The following is a 21,014-nucleotide window of genomic DNA, read 5'->3' on the forward strand; positions in this document are numbered from 1 at the left end:
TGGAAAAGGAGGGGTAGGAAAAGAAACCAAGACATTTTAAAAGCAGGTAAAAAAGTGAGACAACAGACGATTAATCAAGGCTATCCCTGACAAAATTGAGACACTTGAAGGGTATTGCTAAGACCAAAAATGTGTACACATAACTTTTTCCCCAATGAAATCCACAGGATCTATTTGTAAGCAGACATATGCAGAATGCAATACATCTCACAATGATTTGCAATTAGCTAACAGTTTGGCATCAGGGATCTTGTACTTTTAGCAAATGCTATTTTTCAATGAACACACAATATCACTTTTAGATATTCCTACCTTGTCATTTGTGTCCAACATAATTGAGCTGTGCCTCCATTTTGTTAAAACGATTGGTTCCTGTAGCCTTCTGTCCAGACTCCTACTTTTAATTATCTCCCTTGGTTGTTGTGGTGAAGCGTTATACTAAAAAAGGTGAGAAAAAGGAAATGGAACACTGTAGGTGTGATCAAAACTGAACTGCCAATGAAATTGAAGTGAAATATGCAGTTTCTAACAGAACTGACAAAATATGTTTAGTGGCGTGAATTCAGCACAATGTTCTGTTATAACATCGTTTTATCAATTGAATGTAAGGGGTCTGGATAGAACCTTGAGTACGATAGAGCAAACTCTCTCCCTCAAAACCACACAAGCTTAAAAAAGCCATGGATCTGCTCCTATAAAAGCTGTAAGTCTCCCAGGCTACCCTTTGACAACCTGAATATTGAAGAGAAGCATTTACAATGAAGGTTAAAAGAAAATAGATTCAAAAGAATGCCAAGGCATGCAAGAATTGGAGAAATGAAGAACTGAGGAACATATTGATGTCCCACTCCATATAGAATCTATTTGAAGTCCCCACAACCCTACTTGTAATAGAAGCAACTTTATAGAACCAGTAATTTCCCAGATATCTTTGAAAATCTGATGGTAAAAATAACTGAAAGAAAGGGTTGTTGTGCGTTTTCCGACCTGTATGGCCATGTTCCTGTCATAGATGTGAGCGAAAAGTCAGGAGAGAATACTTCTGGAACATGGCCATACAGCCCGGAAAAGACAAGTAACTCTGTGATTCCAGCCATAAAAGCCTTTGCAACAAACTGAAAGAAAGATCTACTGTGTTTTATTTGATCAGTTACTGCAATTATTATAACAACATATATAGGTTGGGCAAATTTCTACATTTGAAGGGAATAACCTAACCAAAACAAAAGTGAGCCACATACTGTACAAGTTCAATAAACACCTGAAGATCATAGCAGCTCAATGCAATGTAATGTGTAAGGCATATGCTTCCAGTTAGAAACTGTCAGAGCAGTAACAGTTTTATAACCCAATAAAGAGTAAAGCAGCAATTTAAGACAAGCCAAGTACTACAAAATTACAATAATTAGTTACAAGACAATACAATGGTTAAACACTCCACCTTTATCAGGACATACCGTATTTCAGAAAAACACTGAATGACATGGATATTTTAAAATGAAGTGCTTGCTACATGCTTGTACTATATCACTGACATATACTACTTCAAGCATCCACACAACACATTTTTGGCCCTGTACCCTACATAAAATTGAATGTCCTCTCTCTCCCCAAAGTCAATAGCATTTCCTATAGCAGCAATTATTTAATAATGTGGGGATGGATTCATCTAATCTCCTAAAATCCAAAGTTGAGTGGGCATTTTGGGGTGCGAATTTCAGACGGGGGTGGGGGGCACAGAAAGATTGGCGATACAAAATGCCCCATGCTCAGTTCTAGAGCTTCTCCATATTAGAAGCTCAAACTTAAATCAATTTATAAATAATTTAAAATCAGCTGTGATTTAATCCATTTAAATAATTTAAACCAATTAGGAAAATGTTAATTTGAGTGACTCAACTATTTCCCACAGGCATTCTTTACATATTTTCTAAACAACGATGTGAACATGATCTCCAAATTATGTCTACTTGTAAATGAACAGGATGTTATTGATGCCATCTAATTCTTAAAGCCAGACTATGTATCTCTTTGTCACAGTATACATTCTAAACGCCTTAAAATCCCATCTGATGTTTGGAAGCAAAGTGGGGTTGGTTAGTATTTGGGATGGGAGACTACGAACAAACAGGCTATATATCAGATGAAGGAAATGGCAAAACAACATCTCAGGATTCTTTACCCTAAAACCCCTATGAAATTCATGGGGAATACCATAAGTTGCCAGGCAATATGAAGGGACAGGGAGTCTGATAGGACTGTTCCACTTTTGTTGTTAGCTGAGGAATGTGATCAAATTACAAAATCTCTGAGATAAAGCAAAATGGTTTCTACGTGAACTTCATAGCTTTAATCTAATTCTCAGATACATTCACTAGGTGGCCTCAGCATGCCACTATCTCTCAGGCTCCCTCTATATTTTATAGTATGGAAATAATAAAATTCTCTTATTTTACAGGGTTGCTGTAAGGATTATTGACCTAGTTAAGTCCTATATAATGCTAACTATGTTTTCTTCGATATAAATTGGCAGAACAATATTATTAGTCTTAGTCTTTCACTTATCAAATGATTTGCTTACAAGTTAGGACTTGCTATGTCTCCATACATTCAAAACAGGCTAGGCAATATTTATGTGAATTAATGTAATCCACATAATTTCACGCATTATGTTATCCATGCCAAGCTTTGTTTAAGCAGTTAATGAAGAGTTCTTAACTAGAATCTGCGGATGAGTTTTAAGGCATCCAAGAATATACTTTTTTTCTTTCATTTCTTTCCTGTTACTCTAAACTTTTCCTATCACAGTGAATTGCAAGGGTTAAAGGGTTGATCTTTTCATGCTACTAATAGGCCAGAAATTGAGATCTTTGATGCTATAAAGTTACGAATGTGTGGTCATCTCAGAAACAGATCATATTCTACTCCTGACTTGCCATATTGGAATATGGACTCTGGCTTGAAAGTACTGTATCTCCAATCACCTGTCCTGTTATTTTCAAGTATTTCCTGCATTCCTTCATGTTTCAAATATATATCTCATGCCTATTCCTAAAACTGGAACAGCTTTGAATCAACCTGCATGCATTCTACAGAGCTTTTTTGATGATTCTAACCTATTTTCTTCTGAATATTTTGCTCTACTATCATAATGGCATCATGAACATATAAATATGTCGGAAAGCTTTAAGAAAAGGTAATGCATCCAAAAAAAGAAAACCTAATTCCAGCTCTCGTAAATAAAAGTATGACACAGCCATCTCTAGGGTTATGTAAATATAGGAAACAAACAAAAATGAATCTTCCAGCATACACATAAAAACACAGCATATCCAATAAAATGATTATGGTTTCAACTGCTGCTTCTATGGGGCACCAAATGCCTATATTATTCTTCATGTACTTAAGATTCTGGTTTTGCTAAAGTCACTGTTTAAGAATTCAACACCTAAATTCAAAAGTACCAGAGGATTATCTGTCATTTCCCTTTTTTGTGACATTACAATAGCAAAGTTCAGATTTAACAAACAATGGGGTTGTTGTTAAAATCATGAGCTGCAGCATGGTTTGAACTTTCAGCATTTCCATCTCTTCTTCCTCCACATTCCCACAGAAGTAGAACAGATTAGAAGGAACTGAAACCCCAATAAAAAGGTACAGTGTCTGTCTGCCTGGCATATCTTTGCGGCTGAAGTCTGAAAAGTAGGAGTTTTCTCCCTCAGCCTGATCTGACCCTCAGATTGACATTAACAGTGGCCTCCTCTTGAAAGATTTCCATAACCTACTTTTCTTAGCACCAGCTTGGAAAGGGGGTATAAATACTTTTCTTAGCACCAGCTTGGAAAGGGGGTATAAATACTTTTCTTAGCACTAGCTTGGAAAGGGGGTATAACTATTATATGATGCAAAGTTGCTACATATTACTCTAAATAAGCCCAAATGTCAATCTACAGCATAATAAAATGTCATGGATAAGGCTACTACTTGTTTCAAGCTGTCCTCTCAGCTTCAGCCCAACACCTAAATAGTAACTGCAGGTGTTCTGCAAGCCACTGAAAGCCTGAACCTGGAGTGGTCTGTGTATATTACAGTCAGCCCTCCATATCCACAATTTATCAACCCACAGAGTCACCCAACCATAGCTCAAAATTAATCCTTCAAAATCCAAAAAGCAAACCTTGATTTTGTCGCCTGCTGAGCACGATGCTGATGTACTGGCATATCCTGCTGTAGCCTCCCACTATAGATCCTCAGGTTCTCTCCAGCACTTGTTTGAATTGCTTTCCATTTTATGTAAGGGGCACCATTTTATTACACCATTCTATATTATGGGGACTTGAGTATCAGTAGATCGTGATATTGAAAAGTCCTAGAATCAAATCCCAACGGATACCAAGATCTACTGTACAATGAGTTTTCATAAACTACTTTTTCTCAAATTCATTCCCCTTCAGCCTACATTTGGGTGTGGATGTGTAAACAGCATTTTCTTCAGAATTTGCATGAAGATGATTTGTCTGTAAAAGGTTTTACATTAAGTAAGAGTTGTATAACAATAAGCAAGAATTCCTCTTTTTTCCCCCTCAAATAGAGCCTATTTTTGCTATTAGGTAGAAGTTGATATAATAATTAAATGTATTCTAGAAATGAATCATGCATTAGTTGTACTGTGTAACTAAAAACACTGATGTCCTTTTTTATTACTCACCTTTGGCAGGGCCCATTCTGATCGAGATCCGTCTGTATTGTAGTAGTATGATCGACCTTGTTCATCTACATGTTTTATCCACTGTAGAAAAAAAATATCATTACATATTGCAAGAATTAAGTACATTTTAAGTATGAGAAGAAATGGAAATGCCCATAGTTTTCTACTCCTCTGAAACCAAACAAAGTAAGAAGCTTGATTGTTACTCCACAAAGCATAACATAAAATTTAAAGTTTTTTCATTATGCGACCAGAGCTACTATATTTTACTGTCTTTTATTTATTTATTTATTTGTAATATTTATATCCCGCCTTTCTCTGCTCCATTTCACGATTTCCAGATAAAATTATTGCACTCTGCTATTTATCAAAGGCCTGCTCCCACAGCCACGTTTTTACTCTCTTTCTAAAGGTCAGGAGGGAGGAGGCTGATCTGATATTGCTAGGGAGGGAGTTCCACAGCCCGGGGGGGGGGGGGGGAGCACCACTGAGAAGGCCCTGTCTCTCATCCCCACCAGTCGTGCTTGCAAAGGAGGTGAGATCGAGAGTAGGGCCTCCTTCAACTATCTTAAACTCTGAAGTGGTTCATAGAGGGAGATACATTAGGACAGGTGGACTGGGCTGGAACCGTTTTTCCATTTTTCATGAGTAGTCACATTGAACTAAAGATCATTATGAAATTTATAATTTCACTACAAAGATGATCAATTTTAAGGCCTGTTTTTAGATGACAAAAAAAAATAAATGTAAGAAATGCTATTATTCAGTTCAGGACTTCTTTCATACAGCAAACTCCTAAGGATCAGAACTTCTTCACTCAATATATTATTACCTTGCATTTGATAGTGTTATTTCTCATCTGAATTATATGTCAGTGTGTGGTCTGACTTCCGAGTTGTGTGGTACACTTTAGGTATTTTAGAATCCTTTCAGCTCACTAATGTCCACAAATTACAGGTGCATAACTAAGGGTCCTTCACTGGCATAACTAGTCATGTTAAATGATCTTGAATTAGTGTTGTTTAAGAACATGAAAAAGACGTCAAATCATTATAAATTTCACTTAGTCCAACATTGTCTGAGACTCCTAAAAAAGCACAATCAACATGTCAAAAGTTGGCTACTAGCCTGCTAATGGATTGCAATTTACCTTCTAAAGACAAAAAGTTGCTGGAAGACAAAAAGTAATTATACTTCCATGGACACAGAGAGTGCCTATAAAATCCAAAAGACTCTTAAAGTATGCCGCAGATGCCAGACTAGGACACCCTTGGGAGCAAAGATTTTAGTTTGCACCGCACCATACATGCATTAAGCATGTTGGAGTAAACAAAGAATTTATTAAAAGCAGCTATGAACTGAGCTGCATCATTTTTGTGCTGTTGCAAATAATGTCTACAATACAACACTGCAGCACATAACAAGAAAAACTAGATGTCAGTTCCCTTTTTACTTGTGATGGGAAAAGAGTTTACTTAGAGATAAAGGTTCTACTGCTTGTGCTGATTTAGCAAAGGGCAAAAATGAACAGGAAATGGAGAAGCATTCCCATTCCTCCTTCAAAGAACAGTTATAGACAAACTACAACACTCATTTAGTTTTCACCAAGAACAGTGCTAAAAAGGAAAGAATAAGTAAAGGAACAGGGAATTAAAGAACAAGCCTAATTTAAGCATGAGCCACAAGTAAATGTTATGATAAATTACATTTCTGTCAGTCAGTGGGCAATTTCAGTTTACTAGAGAATGGCCCAGAGTGGCTGAATAAGGAGTTCAGAGAAGTTTATCATTCCAGCACATTTTGTAGCATCTATCTACTGAAGATGGCATTATCAGGGACATATTCCAAAGAAATATGAGAAAAGACAGCCTGCTTTGAAGATCTAATAGACCTATTTGTCTGGAAAGCCACCAAATTTCATGCTCCCCTGGATAGAATACACTACAATACCCAGGGAGGAGAATCTAAACACTAGCCGTGTATGCTTCTACATTTCGGTCTACAAGGCCTGCTTTCCTGATGCACCAACAAAAGACACAACTCCCTGGCAATTTGTAGACATCTATAGCCATTCCCTCACTGTTCCTAGTCTTTACATTTCCAAAATAATTTCAATGTTTAGAAAGGAGAAGATGGGTTTTCTCATAGAGAATCCCATTATCAAAATATACTACAGTGTTCCATCACTTATCGCTGGGGTTAGGTTCCAGGACCACCCGCAATAAGTGAAAATCCACGAAGTAGGGACACTATATTTATTTTAATAGTTATACATTATTTTAGTAGTTATACACTATTTAAGTCTTTAACAACCAATCGTGTGTTGATAAATCGCCTCCTTCTCCCATTGCCGCTTGGGCTACTTTTCTCTCCCTTTGGCTTCTCCTTCCTCCCTTCCTTAGGCTGCAAATTGAAATTTTTATGGTCTATAATGGTCTTCTAGATTTTATTGAAAAACCGCAAAACAGCAAATCCAAGAAAAGTGAACCGCAAAGTAGTGAGGGAACACTGTATTAGCTATTCTCTCTGTCTTTCCTGTTCCCCTGCTTTTAATGAAAGAAAGAAAGAGTCGTATCTGCTCAGCTCTGGTATTTCTAAACCCACTGCTGAACAAGGTAAGAAATTAGGTTGATGCTAACCACAAGGCTTCCAAAGAGACATGTAGTATAGAATTTAATCAGATCATGGGAATATTCCCTATAGATCATACCCTCACAATCTAAGAAAATCCTACCAAGTACTGAGCTCTCAGTTAATAGAACTTTACTCTAGAGGTAAATCGTTCAGTCACTCCTTTCTTGTTTCTAGGAGGAGATAGGGAGAGAAGCTGTCACTCAAATTATTCAAGAATACCATAAGAAGAACACAGGTCTGCCTTGTCTTATTATCAAAAGACTCAGGCAACCCAGGACACTGTAATTTTCAAGAATGATCTAATACCAGCCCAAAGACATTTGACATGTTTTCAAAAACGTTTTTTCTGATTCCGATATTAAATGTTACATTTCTGAATAATTAGCAGGACAGTAATCTCTTTATTTCTGCCAGAGGAAATTAGGCACCTCCTTCAAACACCTTATTTACAGTTACTCTCATCAACACTGCTCCTGAAACAGAGTCAAGAGTTGAAATTACTGTTGACAGCTTTATCCAGTTCATTGATGAGAAAAATAACAGCAGTTTGCCAGATCAGAAATGGAGTTGGAATTATGTAGTCAAAAATAAGGTTGACTACCTGACAATAAACACTGACAAGACTTTGTTGGATTTATTTTTCAGGAGAAGCAGGATAGTCATTCTTAGAGAATATAGCTAGAAACAAACAAACAAAACAAATGGAAAGAAGATGCCAGGAATGAACACATTTTTACAACTTATGAAATAAAAACCGCATGTATTTGATTTCTTACCCACTATGTTTCTATGAGATTAAAAAAAAGTAGGTGATGAAGAAAAGTGTGTACCTTTTCATTAGTATAGTCACTGGTATATAGCGTTTGACCATGTTCATCCAATTCTTCTGACCACCCTTTGGGAGGAGAACCATACTGACTATCTGACTGGCTGTTATAAAAACTGTGGGAGTTTTCTTGTGGTGGAAGAGTCTACAAATGGTCAAAGATACAGAAGTATTGAGATGTAGTATCAGTTCAAATTCTAGAAGGGGCTAGCACTTATCTAGAAGTCAAAATCATAAATTGAGAATTTAAATTTTACAAGAAAGAAGTGGAAATAGCCACACTTTAAGGAAAAGAAATGACTGCTGAACTGAAAGCTTTTGAAGCAGAGGGATCGGATAGGACACTTATAGGTTCAATTGTTGTCAAATATAAAAAAGAATAATTGTTACTTAGCTTTCAGTTAGGGAAAGACATAAATCCTGATGAAGTCAACTTGTAGACTCTATCTACTGAACTATATCACAAATAGCTCCAATGACAAATGAGGATATAGACAGCAAGTTTAAAGGACAAATCATGGACAAGAGAGGAGTGACTAATTCCTCTCAAATAATCAAATAATCAAGTCAAATAATCTCTGCAGCTTTCACCATAATAGGCATTTTAATCTCTTTATTTTGGAGGTGATCTAGAACTCTGATTTCTATTCCCCCCCCCCCCCAGTTTCTTAATAAAAACTAGGGAGAAAACTGCTCTTGCCAAACATAACTCTAAAGCCTGATTAATACATGAAATTACCACTAGTATTCCAAAAATTCAAAACTGCTGCTCAAGGAAAACTTGAATGATATCCTGAAAGGGCCTTAAAATAGGGAAGAAATAGTATTACGAAAGTTACCAAAAAAGGACACATTCTAAGTGCTATAGACTGAAAGTAAGACATCCCAAAGAACAGAAAAAGGAAACACGTAACTCAAACAAAGCTGAAAAAACAATTTAAGTGTAACAAGTATGTAATGCTATCAAAAAACACATAAGCTCTACAGAATTCTGAAAGCAGAACTTTTTAAGAACTTTTTAAAAGAATCTAAATAAAATATAAAAGATCAAAACATGGACAGTTCAGAGAATCAATGTATAAAGGATATTTGGCTATAATGTATGAGGAAAAATGTATGTCTAACAAAGGTAAATGAACTGTTGATAAAGGACAGGTAAAGAGCGAAAATAATCAGAATATTGAATATTTAGCACTTATGCTGACAGGTGTTCAAAGAATATCACACACAATAATGCTCTCAAGATTTGAAACTCTGACTGGTTTGTGTTTGAATAATGAAATAAGATGTGACAGCTCAGATCAATCTGAAGAAAAATAATATGCAGCAACAAAAACTTTCTGAAATGTACTACACTAGAAATCAAATAAGTTACTGCATAGTGGTGGTGGAGGTACGGGCATTTCAGATTTGGCTGCAGAACATGCTACTTACAGTATCTGGACAACATACCACACAATTCAGCAACTGCAGCAACTACTTCTCTTCCTAAAGTTGGAGCAGATCAAACAGGACACATGGAAATCCTGCTTTCCCCAAAAAAGGAAAAGCTGTGCCTTAAACAAATCCTACACCAATATTAGGTTTCAAGGAAGAATTAGGGTTTCTATAGTGAGCTGCACTTAGTAACTGGCCATGGATTAGTCACTTCATTAAATATTTAAACCATGGATGGACAACACATAGCTTGCACGCTATATACAAACTGCCTGGATCACACAAATTCTGATGGCACTGAGAAATTATGCTGTTAATATTTGAGCAGAATGCTGACACAATATTTTTGTATTCTGGAAAGGAAGAAGACACTCTGCCCTGCCAACTGGCTGGTCTCTACAATATAGGAGGAGATCCTGGTACCATAGAGATCAAACAGAGCTATTACTGGATTTCAGAGGAAGCAATACTGTAGCCCTGTCTGACTTTTGGCAGGTTCCTTGTAGCTCTGGAGCCCACAGAAGATAACACAAAGAAGGTGATGTAAAGCCATAAACTTCAATATACTATAACTCCTCAAAAAGCACTTTGTGAGCCAGAGAATTATTCATCAGCATTAGCTAGCAAGAAAGCATCCATTTTCAAGGCCAAGGTGAAAATAAGGTGCAATCCAGAAGACGATGGATCCAGAAACTAATACCATGTAGAACTAACTTCAGTAACCACAATACTGTAGTTACATAGCTACCTATATTCAAAGTTCCCTAAGACTGGAATTCTGAAAAATATGCTTTTTGCTATTCTTATTTTTATATGGTTTGATGTTCTTAGACTAGAAAAGTAAAGTGCATTCAAAACCATGCCACTTTCAATGAAGAAGGAAACCCAGATGCATGCACTGTAATTAGTCTGTTGGTCTAGCACCTCTTTTACTACATAATTCGAATTTGTATCATTAATGTAAGTAACAATATGACTGACCTAAACAAGAAAGTGTCACTGTTCCTTCATTTGCCTATGGAAGCATGATAGAATTAAAATAAAAGCTCAAAGAACTAGTTCAACTACTCACATAAAAACTCTAATTGGGGAAAAATCAATGGTTTTTATAAATGCATATAATTCACCTGTACTCTAAGCTTACTAAGTATTGGTTCAAACTTACCTCATGATCTACTTGGTTCAAAGTGTCTCCTTTACTTATGCTTGGATCCCGAGTCAAGCGTGGCGGTTTCCAGGTTCTTTCCTGTGTTCCTTTGTTGTAATAGTAACAACGTCCTGTTGAGTCTTTATGAGTCTCCCATTCTCCGTTAATTTGGATTGGAAGAGTTGTAGGTATAGGTGGGAGTGCAGACTGAGATATTTTCAGTTCTTGCAAATTTGCATAAACTGGTGAATCTGGTCTTCCTTGGCTTGGTGGTGTGGTTGGCTATAACGTAAGATAAAAAGGTATGAATTGATTTGATAGAACTGAATCAATAAGTAAGGAAACTCTATTGGCATTCTGAATACAAAGAAATACATTAATTCAAAAATAGGTCAATGTGAAGGATTATATTCTGAAAATAAATCGTGATTCAATCTGGATTTGCCAAGTATCATTTTATTATAGCATCAGAACAAAGCTCTAATTTTGTGAGATATAAAAATCAATTTCATATGGCGATTATAAAATATTTATAGTTGGAATGTCATTTCTTGATATGTGATGATTTTATCATACTTCAAAAGAAGAATTAACTGTTTAAGACATGTAATCAAAAAAAGATGATAGTCTTAGTCCCAAAGGTGCTACTGGATTCCTTTATGCCTCTTTATAATAAATTATATAGCACAACATGCATTATTCATGGACCAAGTGCACAAGGAAAGCTTTCTTCCCAGTCAGCCTCAAGCATGCAACTGGATTATTTTATGTCTTTTTATGGTAACACGAAAATTTCATTGAATATATAATGATTCTTGTATAACCTGCCTCAGAAACGATTTTCAATGTTTACACTCACAACCCATAGCCAACCCATAACACCAAAAAACTCTCTTGATTATTTGTTGTTCCTGTTATTGCTGTCAAATCAACCTATGGCGATCCTATGAATGAGACTTCCAAGCATCAACAACCCCACTCAGTCTTGCAGAATGAGTAAAATGGCTTCCATGATTTGAATCTACCCATTCGAAATGCAGTCTTCCTTTTTCCCCTTACAAGTGGAAAGACTCAAAAAAGGCACAGTCCGAAGTCTGCCACCAGGTTTCCAATATTACATACACACATGTAGCTTTTGGCATTATATTTCATACTCTATATGCTATACTCCAAAGCTTACACTCAATACTTCATTGATCTATTACCAAGCCGCAATGTTGATAATCAAATAAGCCTGGCCTATTACACAATTATTAGGAATGTGCAAATTTTTAAAACGTTTGTTAAGTAATAAAAAATTCATTAAATCTGTACATCCAAAACCAATAACCAACACATGGGCGTGGCCTGTGCCAAAAAATTTAGAACTTAAGCTTACCCAATACATTTTTGTTTGTCTCGAAAGGCTCCCTCCCAAAGTCAGTTTCATTTATATGGCAAGCAAGCAAAGCAAGGCCAAAAAGGCTCCCATTCCTTTGAAAATTAATGGTCTCTCACCATTAGGAGAGGGAAAGGAGGGAGAAATAAGAGTTCCCTGGGAAGAAGCATGGAATTCTGGGAAAGGTAGTTTGGAAAGGTGAGAAGCCATATGCCAGAGAATTCAAAAACCCTTTCCTAAACTACATTTCCCAGAATGCATCAGCATCAGAAAGCCTCAATCAGGATAGGTGAGAAAGAGAGATTTGCCCCTCGGTAGCTAGCCAAAATTCCAATAAATTGGTTAATATTCTGCACTATGATTTTTGTTCCTGGATTATAAATGTGATTTCCTAATTGGCTCTAGCATAAAAAATGGGGAAAGTTTATTAGAATGCAAAAACTTGGTCTTTGTGGGAGGGACATGGAGCTATAGCGCTTTTGTTTTTCAATGAATATCTGATCATCTAGTCTCAAACAATTCAACATACTTTGTGCCATACAAACAAAATAGAACTACTTTCAAAGTAAGGACTACACCAGGGGTCCCCAAACTAAGGCCCGGGGGCCACATGCGGCCCATTGAAGCCATTTATCTGGCCCCTGAGGCGGCAGTTCCTCCTCCTTCGCCGAGGAAGGTGCGTACGGCACGGAATAGGAGGGAAAGGAGCGCTCCTTTCCCATCTCTTCCCTTGCCTGGTGAATGCCTTCCAAAGCTTTGCTTGTTTATAATGGTATTTTAATTATTATTTAATAATTATTTTAAGGGGTGCTTTGCTAGTACTTTTGGTGCACAAAGGCAGAAGGAGGTTGGACTAAATGGCCCAAGGGGTCTCTTCCAACCCTCTTTATTATTTTTATTATGATTATTATTAACATGGAGGCTGTATTTATTCCTGTTTTGTTTTTTTTTACTTCAAAATAAGATATGTGCAGTGTGCACTGCATAGGAATTTGTTCATAGTTTTTTAAAAAACTATAGTCTGTCCGTCCCTCCAATGGTCTGAGGGACTGTGAACTGCCCCCCTGTTTAAAAAGTTTCGGGACCCCTGGACTACACCATTAAACAGGAAATAACACTTTCAAAATAGGAACATGTTTTCTTTATTATAAAAAGAATGTTTTTTATAAAAACTTTGAAAATTCCCCAAAGATCCGTAGATAAGTGAAATGTTCCAAAATGTAGTGGGCTGACAGTGAAAAATGTGTTCTACTATTGTAGCAAGTTTCACCCCAATAGCTATAAAAATGAGAGCAAAAGGAACCCCAGAAGCCCCCCCAGGTGCACAATTACTGTAACAAAGTATTCCTACCCCTATTTATAAAGCAGGCATGAAGGACTTCATCTCCAGAGTGGTTCTAGACCTCCAAATTCCAATTCAAATTAGATTCACGTACTATAAAAAGCACTCACATAATTGCTAACTACCAAAAAAGGCATCCTTCATGCCTTCCTCTAATTTACCACCCTTTGTCCTCCCTGTTGCTGAATAGCCTTGGTCTTTGTCCTACCTTCTTTCTAGTAACACAGTTCCTCTTATCTCTAATCTCTGTATGATTTGTTCTCCCAACTAAGCTATTTCATTTCTGCTATAGAAAATGAACAGTCAACAATAGTCACACCTCTCTGCAAACCAATCAGAAAATGTGAATACAAATACAATTGTTTCCATCAGTAGTTCAAAACAAGATCAAGACAAGGCAAAAGTCAGAAATCAATGCAGAAATCTTTATTTTAAACAGCAACTACAATAGCAAGACTGCTTATAGCAAGGAATTGAAAAAGGGAAATGAATATACAAATTGAAGAGTGGTATAAGCAAGTATGGAAACTGGGCATAAATGATAAGCTGACATGCAAGTTAAAAGTTAAAAGAGGAATATGGAAACAAGGTACTTTTGATGATGTTTGGAGAAAATTTATTGAAAGAGGATTCAAAAAGAACGATGGAAAGTTACGTCCACAAGAGGAAATGAAATTTTGAACAGATGATATATAAAAGAAGTGGTTCTGGTGGTGGGATGGGACATGGTGGCGAGGGATAGAAAATACATGTTAAGTGTGAAAACAACAGTAGATGAAAAAAATTCATGAGATGTAGTGTAGATTGTATTGAATATTATGTGTCTACTGTGTAACAAATGATGAATAACAAATGTATTGAATTATGATAAAATAAATAAAAATATTTTTTTAAAAGCAACTACCAAAAAATAATGCCTGAAGATCAGACTGGTGATCTGTACAAGTGTTATCTTTTTTGCCTATCCATGATGTATTCCAGTAGTGTACCTAGTGCTATGGAATTCAAGGAGGCACAAATGGAGGGTGAAAAAGAGAAATGTGTCAAGAGGAAGGCACATCAAGCCAACCCCTGCCTTCCACCTGGAAATCGATGTACTCACTGCGAAAAAACATGCAGATCAAGAATAAGTCTCCACAATCACCTACGGACCCACCACCAAGACCCTACACTTGGAAGGCAAACATACTCGGCCATGACCATGATTGCCAATGATGATGATAGTAGAAAATTAGTTTATGTGCACACATGCGCTCCAGATTTCAAGACCGTATAGTCTTTTTCTAGATTGTAACAATGGCATTATAGAAACAATAATACAAGCAGAAAGCTCACCTCCATTCATCAAAATAGAGACACAAACCCCAAATATCCTAGAATCCCGTCACTTGAATCTTCTGTAAATATTTATTGCCAGCTTTGCAGAAACAGCAGTTATATTTATTTTTCCCAAATTCAATTTTCTTTTTCTTCTTCAGACTTCAAGTCAACTCATTTGAAATGGGGATGGTTCTGTGGATACTATGGGCTGCCATACAAACAAATAAATGGGTCCAAAACGAATCAAGACAGACTTCTCCCGTGGAAGCCAAAATGACTAAACTGCACTTTGGAAGCATTATGAGAAGATATGACTCACTAGAAAGTACAATACTTCTTGGTAAGACAGAAGGCAGTAGGAAAAGAGGAAGGCCACAATACAAGTGGAAAAATATGATCAAGGAAGTCACAGCCCTGAGTAAGTTTATTGCTAACAAAGACAATTGGAGACCTCTTGGTCATAATAATAATAATAATAATAATAATAATAATAATAATAATAATAATAATAATAAAAAAACTTTATTTATACCCCGCCACCATCTCCCCAATGGGGACTCGGGGCGGCTTACATGGGGCCATGCCCAGGACAATACAATATAGCAAAATATAAAAACAACATATCATAATACAGTTAAACAATACAATAAATAATCATATACAGTACAACACAAAATCAAAAAAAGCAATATAACAGGGCAGGCCGCATGAACACTCAGTTAAAACTTGGGGTGAGAAAAAGATAAGAATAAAAACCACGAGGAACAGGGACATGAGATAGAAGAACAGTCTAGAGGATAGATGTTGGGGGGAGTAACAAAAGAAGTGTATAACAGTTAATAGGTTCACAACAAGCTAAAGTCAGCTGAACAATTAAGAACAGTAAAAAATTTCAAAGTTGTAAAAAATCTTGTAGTACTCTAGTAAAGAGATGGGGAGAGCACAACAGAAATTTATTTTCAGGCCAGGCTGTTTCTCTTCAGTCATCAAACACAAGGAGGTGCAACTGATAAAACAAACATCTTTTTGTGTACTAAAAACTTTGACTGAGAAATCTTTAGCCCTAGTATGGTATCAAAAAGCAATTTCAAGGCATACTTCAGCTTCTACAAATCCCCCACTCATTTAGAATTATTTCACACAATATTTATACATTTTGGTTCAATGGTTTTCATGTAAAACGATGTTCTTATCCTAATAATTCCCTCAAACTGGCAAAATTCCTCACAGTGGCAACAAGGCTGAGAAAGAAACTACAGTAGAGCCCCAGTTAACCGAGGCTCTGGGTTATCCAAGGCACCCTTCCCTCTCCCTCTCCTTCTCTCGAGTTCGAGAAAAAGAAAGGGAGGAAGAAGCGTCCCGCGATAGCTGCTGCCTAGCAGCTATGGCGAGGCGCTTCCCAAAGGACGTGGTCTCACCCAGGAATGTCCCTCGGCGAGACCTTGCCCTATCCGACCCGTTCAGTTATCCGAGATGGGGCCCGCCCCTTTATCTCGGATAACCGGGGCTCTACTGTAACATCAGATAGTGGTATTACTTGAAACCATGTATATTAATTTTGGACAGTGAGGTGGGAGAATTTATTAATGGCTGTTGTTCACTGATAGATCCATGGACCGTAATAAATGTTGTTTTTGTTGTTATCCCAATAATTTAAAAATACTTTTAAAAGATAGTATAGTAAACAAACATTGTGACTTCTTTAAAGTTGTTTATTTAGGTTCTAAATCATTTTTTAAATATTCTTATTTATTTTTAATCTATTGTTTATTGCCTTGGGACCCTGTTGGACTGAGAGGCATACACTTCAAACAAACAAATACATAATATAGCTTGTGTATAGTTTATCTTTTTAGGCACAAGCCACACTGTATGATTTTAAATTCTCCATATGCATTTTAGAAAACTTTAAATGTTAGCAAATTAAGACACAATTCTAATTCACCAAGATGGCCAAGAGCCAGAAGAGCCAACACTAAGGTAGCTGGGGTTATGCTTAACGCAAGCCACTCTCACTTGGAAACTTCTTAGGACTATTTGTTTAAAACAAGTAAAAGGTTGTTTCAAATACAGGACGTATGTCCCTCAGCTGAAGAAGAGTTGGATCTTGTATTACTAGACTATTCCCTCCCTCAGCCCCTTTTCTCTCCACCCCTTTTTTGGGTCTTTTGCTGGTTGTTCTTCAAGATCAAGCAGCCAGAGGGAATTCTGCCGGCATAAGGGCAGTTCAACCAGCACAGGACCATTTCAACTGGCACAAAAGACTTTTCTGTTTTAAATAAGTTGTGGACCTTAGAACTGTATTTTAAAGGAGAAAATAATCCTAGCTGCTTCTCTTCCCTCATCCCTTGACAGACTCAGACACAAGTATATTTTATACAATAGTTGAAGTGGATTACATCTACAGTAGAGTCTCACTTATCCAAGCTAAATGGGCCGGCAGAACCTTGGATAAGCTAATATCTTGGATAATAAGGAGGGATTAAGGAAAAGCCTATTAAACATCAAATTAGGTTATGATTTTACAAATTAAGCACCAAAACATCATGTTATACAACAAATTTGACAGAAAAAGTAGTTCAATGCGTAGTAATGTTATGTTGTAATTACTGTATTTACGAATTTAGCACCAAAATATCACGATATATTGAAAACATTGACTACAAAAATGGCTTGGATAATCCAGAAGCTTGGATAAGTGAGGCTTGGATAAGTGAGACTCTACTGTATTTAACTTCTAGTCACTTGCTGTTCCTCAATAGCTGAATGAACTGTCTGTTCTGCTGGCCATGATATCCATTCAGAAATATCCCAGAAAGAGGGTCAATGACTAGTTTTTAGCTGTTTTGTGTAGGAGAGCTGTTTTCTGCCTTCTCTCAAGACTTGGGATGATAACCACATTTGACTGATAAAGCTGACACTGTGTTTACTGTCCCTGACACAAGCAGCAACCCTGTAAAAACACTGGTCTGCCTGAGACCTTGGAAAACGACTGATATTCTCAGCAGACAATATTAACTCAGACAGAGCAGTGATCAGATTTCATATAAAGCAATTTTATGTTCCAGACAATGCAGAGTGACTGTATTGTTGCTATTGCGGTAGCTGTTAACCAATAAAAAGCAGTGAAATAGAATTTGAGATAACTAAGCAGAAAGTCAAAATGACCTTAACATATTGGACTGCTAACAAAATTACCAAAATGAATTTCAAAAATAATACAAGTTACTGCATCTGAACAAGAAAAATTGGGAGATGGGAAACTCCTAGTCTGACATCTATCCATGTGAAAAGACCACAAGTTTAACATGAGCCAACATTATAATACAGCCAAACAAAAAGCCAACATAATTCTAGGCTAGATCGATAGAACTGGTGAACCTTCAGTACTTGAAGAGGCTTGGTTCCAAGACCGCACACAGTTTTAAAAAATAATGCTCTATTATGCTTTGGTGAGTCCTCACTTATATAACCCAGATCTCCTATTTGTGAGTGACAGTATTGTGCAGCAATGCACTAAATCAGTAGGACCACCAATACCAAACACACAGCATTGGCCAATAGTATGCCAACTGTTCCCAACTATAAGGCCTCAGGAAATTTGATTTAAACGAAGATTCAACTTCAGAAAGGCATATTCTCAGACATATTAGATGATAAGATCATATCGGTCACCCCAATCCCTGAGGAATACGAGCACTTTATCAAAATAATAAAAACCTGCTCACAGGCTTCTATACTGAGAGGATACAGAACACACTACCTTCAGGGCATTACTCCTGATACAGCTGCTCTGTTGGAAGACTATTACAGGCTCCACAACGAAGATCCATTTAGTGAACAAATTCTACAGGCAGCACAGAGCATTTTATCCTCCATATCTGAAGCCAAGAAAGAACAGTGGATAAAGCTGATAACAGAAGTTGAGATGAGCAGGAGCAGTCAGAAGGTGTGGAGGCTGTTAAGATGGTTGAGCAATGATCCCTCATAAACAAATACCCATACCAACAAAAAGGTAGGTCAAATAGTGCATCAGCTTCTGAAGAATGGGAAACCCAACCTTGCCACCAAAGTAGGAAGAAAGCCAACAGACAACCATAAATGAGAATAGCAACCTACATTAACCTTTTATATATTCTGAACTGGAGATGGCTCTCAACAAATGTAAAAAATATCCAAACAGCTGGCCTGGATGATCTACGGATAGAAAAAAAATCAAGAACTTTGGCCCAAAAGCAAGTTGCTGGCTGCTGAAGCTGATGAACAACTGCACTGTATCCTGTCAGATTTCCAAAATCTGGAGGAAAACAAGAGTCATAGCCAAGTGGGTGCTAGAAACAATATCATACAAAATCTGAGTGGCACAACCTGGGAATCACAACCAGATACAGTGAAGACACCTGCCCTTGTGCTTTGCTTCTCTGCTGCTGAATACGCATGTCCAGTGTGGAACACATCTCACCATGTTAAAACAGTGGCTGTGTATCTTAATGAGACATGCCTCATTATCAAGGGATGTCTATGCCCGACACCATACTGTTTAGCCGGTAGTGCACCACCTGACATCTGCCGGGAAGTAGCAGCCAATAATGAAAGGATCAAGGTAGTGACATCTCCGGCCCATCCTCTGTTCGGATATCAGCCAGCATGCCAACGCCTTAAATCAAGAAACAGTTTTCTAAAATCTACAGAGATACTTGCAGGAACACAACAGCAAGTGAGAGTCCAGAAGTGGCAGGTTAGAACCCAGAACCTCAACCAGTGGCTGAGATCGGATGAGAAACTCCCTCCTGGGCACACAGAAGACAGGGCAATGTGGAAGGTGCTGAACAAACTGCACTCTGGCACCACAAGCCAACCTTAAGAAATGGGCTCGATGAAATGTGAGTGTGGAGAAGAGCAAACCACAGACCACCTACACCAGTGTAGTCTGAGTCCTGCCACATGCACAATGGACCTTCTTACAGCAACAGCAGAGGCACTCCAAGTGGCCAGCTACTGGTCAAAGATTATTTAGTATAATGCCAAGTTTTTTTAAACTTTGTTTGTATTTTTAAATACATCACAACTGTACCCTCGGCTTTGCTTCTGATACGATAAATAAATAAATAAGTCCTCATTTAAAATCCTGTATCCAGAAGCAAAGTGACAAGTTTGAATGTTACCAAAATAGCAAAAGATCTGCATAGGAAAGATTTTCCTATGAGGAAAAACATAAGGGACTTGGGCATGCTTAATCTGGAGAATAAATTATTAAGAGATGATAAAACATCCATCTTTAGATATGTGAATGGCTTTACATGAACAAGACAGGGCTACTCTTATTAGTAGAGGGCCAACAGATTACACTGAAGGATTCCAACTAAAAATTAGGAAGACTTTACTGATGGTAAGAAGTATTTAACACTGGATTATCTTGGAAAATGGACAAATCTCCAAACTTCACTGGAAATTTTTTAACAGGGGTTAATGGATACTTCTCACAGGTGCTTTCGTTTATATTCCCAAACTAGGAGACAGATGGATAATTTTATGATGCCCCATACAATGTATCATGCAATTCCTACAACAAATATTATGTCTATAGCACTCGACTATTATGTCCAAGAACTCTGTCAATACTCTACTACCTTTTTAAATTTCTTCTTACTGTAAAGCCATGATTAATTTGCATAAACAATAAATTTAGCATATCAGATTCACTGGATTGAAAGCAACCAATACTAAGAATTTTCTTGTTTTAATCCATCAGGAAATATGCTGTATGAAAAAGTAAAATTGATGAAGAACAGCTATCTGAAAACTAGCTTAATATCTAAACCTAACTATCTTGTCTACTATTTTTATTCACCTGCTAGTAATCACTAAAGTAGTCCAACAAAAATATTTTAATAGTATAGCCAGTCAATACATTTATTAAAATGAACTACACAATCTGTATGGCAATCTTACTGTTATTATTCATTACTTGGTTTAGAAAAAAACAAAGCAAAGGGTTGCTCTTAAAAAAAAGACACAAATAACAACTATCTGAAACCACTATTTATTTTGGTCTCCTCAGTATAGAAACCTATCAGATCAACAGTACTCTACATCTGAGATGACAACAATTAGTTCTCTAAAGCTGACAAAGCAACATGGAGTAATTGGTGCCACATCATTCACAGATATTCACGTGGTTCACTTATAAAACCACACTCAGCATTCAGAGGATCAACTGCA

General features: G+C 37.0%; 1 protein-coding gene across 7 annotated transcripts in view; it reads right to left on the bottom strand.

Annotated features, from left to right (window-relative positions):
* arhgap12 (Rho GTPase activating protein 12) overlaps nucleotides 1-21,014 on the bottom strand; it is a 62,719-nt gene that overhangs the window by 16,000 nt on the left and 25,705 nt on the right. For 4 of the 7 annotated variants that reach the window (XM_016994256.2, XM_008112342.3, XM_016994255.2 and 1 more), the window contains exons 3-6: nucleotides 10,771-11,034; nucleotides 8,173-8,313; nucleotides 4,709-4,789; nucleotides 313-438 (exon numbers count right to left, since the gene is read on the bottom strand). In XM_016994256.2, coding sequence (XP_016849745.1) covers nucleotides 313-438; nucleotides 4,709-4,789; nucleotides 8,173-8,313; nucleotides 10,771-11,034 — 612 coding nt within the window. The remainder of the gene's footprint in view (nucleotides 1-312; nucleotides 439-4,708; nucleotides 4,790-8,172; nucleotides 8,314-10,770; nucleotides 11,035-21,014) is intronic. The other 3 variants (XM_008112345.3, XM_008112344.3, XM_008112343.3) reach the window with 1 other exon arrangement.

The sequence above is a fragment of the Anolis carolinensis genome, chromosome 6 (genome assembly GCF_035594765.1).
Source record: "Anolis carolinensis isolate JA03-04 chromosome 6, rAnoCar3.1.pri, whole genome shotgun sequence".
Lineage (NCBI taxonomy): Eukaryota > Metazoa > Chordata > Lepidosauria > Squamata > Dactyloidae > Anolis > Anolis carolinensis.